Source organism: Salmo salar, chromosome 20 (assembly GCF_965601325.2).
Source record: "Salmo salar chromosome 20, fSalSal1, whole genome shotgun sequence".
Taxonomy (NCBI): Eukaryota; Metazoa; Chordata; class Actinopteri; order Salmoniformes; family Salmonidae; genus Salmo; species Salmo salar.
The window spans coordinates 16,828,655-16,834,143 of record NC_138310.1 but is presented as its reverse complement, the minus strand read 5'-3'; the positions used below and the strand labels follow the sequence as shown (position 1 = coordinate 16,834,143).

The 5,489-nt window shown below is 38.0% G+C and overlaps 1 protein-coding gene across 2 annotated transcripts; it reads right to left on the bottom strand.

The window, feature by feature from the left end:
- Window positions 1-542: 542 nt before the first annotated feature.
- Window positions 543-4,939, bottom strand: LOC145862391 (uncharacterized). 2 transcript variants are annotated; one of them, XR_014381811.1, is made up of 5 exons: window positions 4,684-4,917; window positions 2,238-2,394; window positions 2,019-2,112; window positions 1,792-1,890; window positions 543-1,418 (listed from the first exon to the last, which is right to left on the bottom strand). XR_014381811.1 is itself a non-coding variant. In XM_082966234.1 (5 exons), the coding sequence occupies exons 1-4, from the start codon at window positions 4,870-4,872 to the stop codon at window positions 1,806-1,808; spliced, it is 381 nt and encodes a 126-aa protein (XP_082822360.1). In that variant the 5' UTR covers window positions 4,873-4,939; the 3' UTR covers window positions 543-1,418; window positions 1,792-1,805. The 2 variants fall into 2 exon arrangements, 1 of the variants encoding a protein (XP_082822360.1); XM_082966234.1 differs by having other exon boundaries at window positions 4,828-4,939.
- Window positions 4,940-5,489: the final 550 nt, after the last annotated feature.

The window sequence follows — 5,489 nt, the reverse complement described above, 5'->3', positions numbered from 1 at the left end:
ATAAATTAGCTTTTTGGTCTTAATTTAAGGTTATAGTTAGGCGTAGGGTTGGTTAGCAGTGTGGTTACGATTAGGGTTACGGTTAGGGTTAGATTGTTTGTAAGAAGATAGATACATTGTTGAAATGGCCGGGGGTTTAGCCATAATGATGACTTTGTGGCTGTGTTAACTAGTGACGACCAAGGATCTCTGCTCCCATCCTTCACGCAGAATTATATTTGTATGCTTCCTTGAGCTCAATGATCTGATAATTCGACATTGAACACAGTGTTGACATTCATGAGGAAAATTGTATTGATCTTTCCTTCATGAAATATTGTAATTTTGTGTATAATATAAATGTTCACCTTCAGTTTTTATAATCTATTATAACATAGTACTGGTATTGCATCTATTTCATTCTGAACTTGTTATTAATGTATGTAATTATAAAAGGTTTTGCTACCTACAGAGTAAAAAGTGTGTATTATATTGCATGTAGGCTATTTTAAGAACATATTATTTATGATATTGCTGATAATAAAACTATATGAACAATTAAAAACGAAAAACATGTTCACTTGTATTTTATCACAAATAATAATACCATTTTTTTTTTACACAGTTACAATTTTACAGATAGATGTCGTTGAACATTATGCTGATATTACCAAGTGTGACCCATCTGAAAAAGTCAGTTATCACGATGACTGTCATGTCTTCTTACAAAACCTGACAAAGGGATACAAAAGGTTTAGTAGTCGATGTATTAAGTCAGATTTGTTCAATATACTGAAAAAGAATTGCACATATAGAGCATGTCATCATATATAGGCATACACAGAAAAATGACCAAAGCAAAGACTCCAATTGATCCTCCAGCAAAAAGTGATGAAACCTTCATTATGTAGGATGTACCTACCAAACGAGAGAAAACATCTTACAACAATCTGATTAAAACACAACAAAGCCAAAGGGATAAAGATGAGGAAAGGGAGCCTTACCTCTCACTTTTGCCCAAATAACACAAGTGTGCTTGAAATCCTAGACAATAGTTAAAACGTCACCGTGGCACAGTATGACTAATAGCACAGGAGTTCAATAAGATCAACAATCAATATAACTTTGTTAAAGACCTTCAAAACTGTCATTCCTTTTTAATGAATAAATGCTATGCATTTCCAATGCATAGCAGTTGGTCTTTACTGATAGCTTGTAATATGATGTAATAGTCTCTGCCATTCTGTAGTGGAGCGTTGTAGAAGAAATCATAGTAGGGTCCGTCGGCCACAGTTAGGGTAATCTCTTTCCCCTTATCCCTCAGATGGACCTGGGCAGTGACGCACTGTCCATGGGACCTCCTCTGACTGGAGGAGACTGGATTCTTAGGAGAGCTGTAGTCAAACACACGGGTCCCCTCCAGTGGCACCTGGAAGAAACTGTAAACCCAGGAACAAAAGAGAAAAGTGTTTGAGTCATAATAGCCAGTCAAGAGTGGCAGCCGTCATTGGGTCCATTTCAAGATACTAAATCAGCATTTAGTGAGGTAGAGGGATAGAGGTAAAATGATTAATTATCTAATTGGGTCCACAGTGTTAGCTGATCTGTGTAGCCACAGTGGCAATGGAGCCTCAACTTCTCTATAAAATTGTATTTGGTTTGAGGCACAATAAGAGAAGAAGTTATTGACAAATTTAAATATCATGTCAAAGTCAAAATTAAAAGCAATATTGTGCTTCATATTTCTCATAATACCTTAAAACATTTAATCATAAAACTGTTATTGTTAGTTGAGGTTGTTTTCTAGTGTACCTTGTAGGCTGGTGTTAGCTGTGACCGTAGAAGTGAACCTGCACAGTGCAGTGAAGCTGATGGTATAGCTGGTAACAGGCAGCAGGTTCAGGCAGATACCTGTAATAGACAGGTAGACAGATCAAATAACTATGTCAAGGTGTATGCATAGGTGTATGCAGTTCAGAGAGCACTTTTTCTAATCAACAATTTTGTATAGTTTATGGTCCTTGTTCAGATAAACTTACTCTGTAATGTTCTGTGTCTTCTTCATACTTGTCTGCATTCCAACGCAAACATTTTTCATGAAAACAACCAAGTCGCTGGTGGCAGGCTTGATTTCTGGTATTAACAAGAGAAAAAACATTAAAAAGTAAATAAAAAAAGTTTACTGATTTGCAAATTCCTTCCATATACTGAAAGGTTTTTCAAGTGAACTATGGTTTACAGATTCATGAATGGCATACCTTGGTATTGCAGTGCAGAAGCCTGCCACTTCCCGGTGATGTCACACACAGAGGTGTTCCTTCCTCTCCAGCTGTGGAATCCCTCCAGACTGTGGAATCCCTCCAGACAGCCACATCTCCTATGAGTTGGCCAGAGCAGGAGCTGGCCTGCATTTAGCTGTAAAAAACATGGTAGAAGTCAGATCAATTGAATTATACAAAGGACATCCTGTGACGATTACCATAAAATATTAGATCACAATACACAGCATATACAAATACTAGTTTCGATTATTTTGTTGTAACATAATCAGGATCATGATTAAACATGAATTTACAACACTGACGCACACTCTCAATACAACCAATTACCCAATACAACATTACCCCCTTCTGGTACAGAGTACTAGGTGCTGAACGTCTCTCTTCCATTGGTAGGTGCAAACAACACAGCATCAATTTGAATGTGAGCACTTTAACACAATATACTGGTTCACGGTTATATTGATGATATAACATTGCACATTATTGAAACAATTCCCACTACCCTGATGGTGTACAAGTTGAGAGACTATTTCCACCCTCCTGGTATAATCCATCATTACATACATACTCAATAACTCTCCCCAGGCCAGTTGTCTTAACCCACAACACGTTAGTATGGGGAAGGGTTAGTGGAGCCCCACAGTTTACCTCTGCTCATTGAAATCAATTTGTTTTTGGTAGCCCTTTCCTACAGTCAAATGACCAATTCGCCCTCTAGTGACCTTATGGGTGGCAGCAAAAGGAAATGTGAATTATTATGTGGATTGTAATTAATAGACCTTCTATAGGAGTTGAAATTTCAAAGTGGAAATGACCAATTTTAGAAGCCTTTTTAAAATTCAAATGCACTACAAGTTTGCATTTCCTGACTCATACAGTACAATAATAAAGCAATTTTGCATTTGAATATAGTGTACATTTAAATACATGTCTTTATGTACATACATTCATTCATGAAGTTCTATATCCTCCCAAAGTGCATTCTTTCCACACTCAGTATATTGTCTCCAACTCGTGGTGTAATTTCCTTCAACACATTGGTAATAAACCCCACTACCAATCAACGATGTCCAGTTCCATAGCATCTTAGCATGGGACATAAACACTGGCTCCCCACAGTCAATCTCTAGAATTTAACCAGTTAAATTAAGCTAACAGTAATTGAAAATGTAATCTACGTAATCCCCAAAAGTAATACTTTATCATGAAAGGGCCATAAACAATAACTAGTAATGTTGCATACTCCAATAAAGGTTAAACTCTCACATTTCTGGTAAAAATAGTTATAAATTGCTGAGGTGCAGTCACTTTTGAGGACACAAGCTCAAGTACATAGTACAAAGATGATACAAATGTGAAAATATGAAATATGTTATAAGATGTATTTCCTATTCAACAAAACTGTATGAATACGGCTTGAAATGACTTGTATGCTTTCTAAATATAGTATATTCAAATTAGAAAATGACTAACTATAAGATTCCTTATAACTCTAAAATACATATTTGTATGTTTATTTTCTAAAGGTCTCTCTTGATCAAACCGTCTGCCCCCATCGCTGTGAATGTCTCACAGAGCTCTAGCTTTTTGCTTCCTGAACTTGTTAGGAACTCAACATTTCATCTCATATTAATCTTGTCTGTCTTGTCACACCCTGATCTGTTTCACCTGTCTTTGTGCTTGTCTCCACCCCCCTTCAGGTGTCGTCCATCTTCCTCATTATCCCCAGTGCATTTATACATGTGTTTTCTGTTTGTCTGATGCCGGTTCGTCTGGTCTTACCAGCGTGTTTTCCCGTCTCTCTGCTTTCTCAAGTTCTGTTTCCCCGGTTCTGACCATTCAGTCTGCCCTGACCCCGAGCCTGCCTGCTGTTCTGTACCTGCCTGACTCTGACCCGTTTATGAAACTCCTCTACACATCCTTTTACCTGCATCTTTATTTCCGTTTTGCAGACCCTGCGGTGCTGAGCGGATTTGATAACCAGACATGAGAGACGGGTATCAAAGTTAGCTGAGGTCACAATGAAATCCAACTACCGCTCTGTCTCAGCTCAATGGTGATGTTGGCAATGGTGGTTTGGGGAAATGTCTGTCGTCATCAGCATTTTTTACATATTCAGTTTTACTTCATATGTATGATTAAGTACTCCACACTTTGGGAGACATAAAACACATTAGCAAATTCCACAGTTATGCTGTGTACCCCAATAAGAGCTACTACATATGGCATAGCAAACCCGCTTGGGCTTCATCTTCAATACAACATTATGAATTAAAGAAGTTTAAAACTAGGTAAATAAACAGTCCAATATATAAATGATAAACATAGATATGGGAGTGACATGAACAATTGGTGATATACAATTAATTACAGTAAATGAATCTTCAAAGTGTAGGCAGGCCTACTTGTTTATACAGCCTACCTTTTCCTGAATCCACTTTATCCACAGTGTTTGTGAGACTCATAACTTCAACACACACTAGGTGCTCTGTCACATGTATAGAAGGAAAACCCTGTCCCCTGATGCTAAAAAAACATGGTGTGAAATGGAGTAAAACTGGCTCACCATTGCACCAATAGGGTCAACACAGTAAGAACACCCATTCACCATTGAGCTGTTTCCAGTTGGTTTTTGGGGAGCGAGTTAGTCTAGTATACAGTAGTGTGGAAGGGGGAGATAAGTCCTCCATGCTGCTATCATCACCCAGCCCACCAGGACTCAGAGGGGGTCTCCTTCTATCACTCCCCCAGTGAGCCCATGTCACACTGCACCTGCTGGAGAGGCCTGATTAAAACCTGTCTGGGCGAGGTGGGACGCGTGCCGCAAAATACAAATACCTCAAAAATGCTATAACTTCAATTTCTCAAACATATGACTATTTTACACCATTTTAAAGACAAGACTCTCGTTAATCTAACCACATTGTCCGATTTTAAAAAGGCTTTACAGCGAAAACAAAACATTAGATTATGTCAGGAGAGTACCCTGCCAAAAATAATCACACAGCCATTTTAAAGCAAGCATATATGTCACAAAAACCAAAACCACAGCTAAATGCAGCACTAACCTTTGATGATCTTCATCAGACGACACTCCTAGGACATTATGTTATACAATACATGCATGTTTTGTTCAATCAAGTTCATATTTATATCAAAAACCAGCTTTTTAAATTAGCATGTGATGTTCAGAACTAGCATACCCACCGCAAACTTCCGGTGAATTTA

Excerpts from the sequence above, each read along its gene's own strand:
- LOC145862391 (XM_082966234.1), bottom strand. The coding sequence starts at position 4,872 with ATGGTGAATGGGTGTTCTTACTGTGTTGACCCTATTGGTGCAATG. Across the intron at positions 2,395-4,827 it reads TTGACCCTATTGGTGCAATG|CTAAATGCAGGCCAGCTCCT; the intron begins GTGAGCCAGTTT and ends TGTTTTTTACAG. Across the intron at positions 2,113-2,237 it reads TTCTGCACTGCAATACCAAG|AAATCAAGCCTGCCACCAGC; the intron begins GTATGCCATTCA and ends TGTTAATACCAG.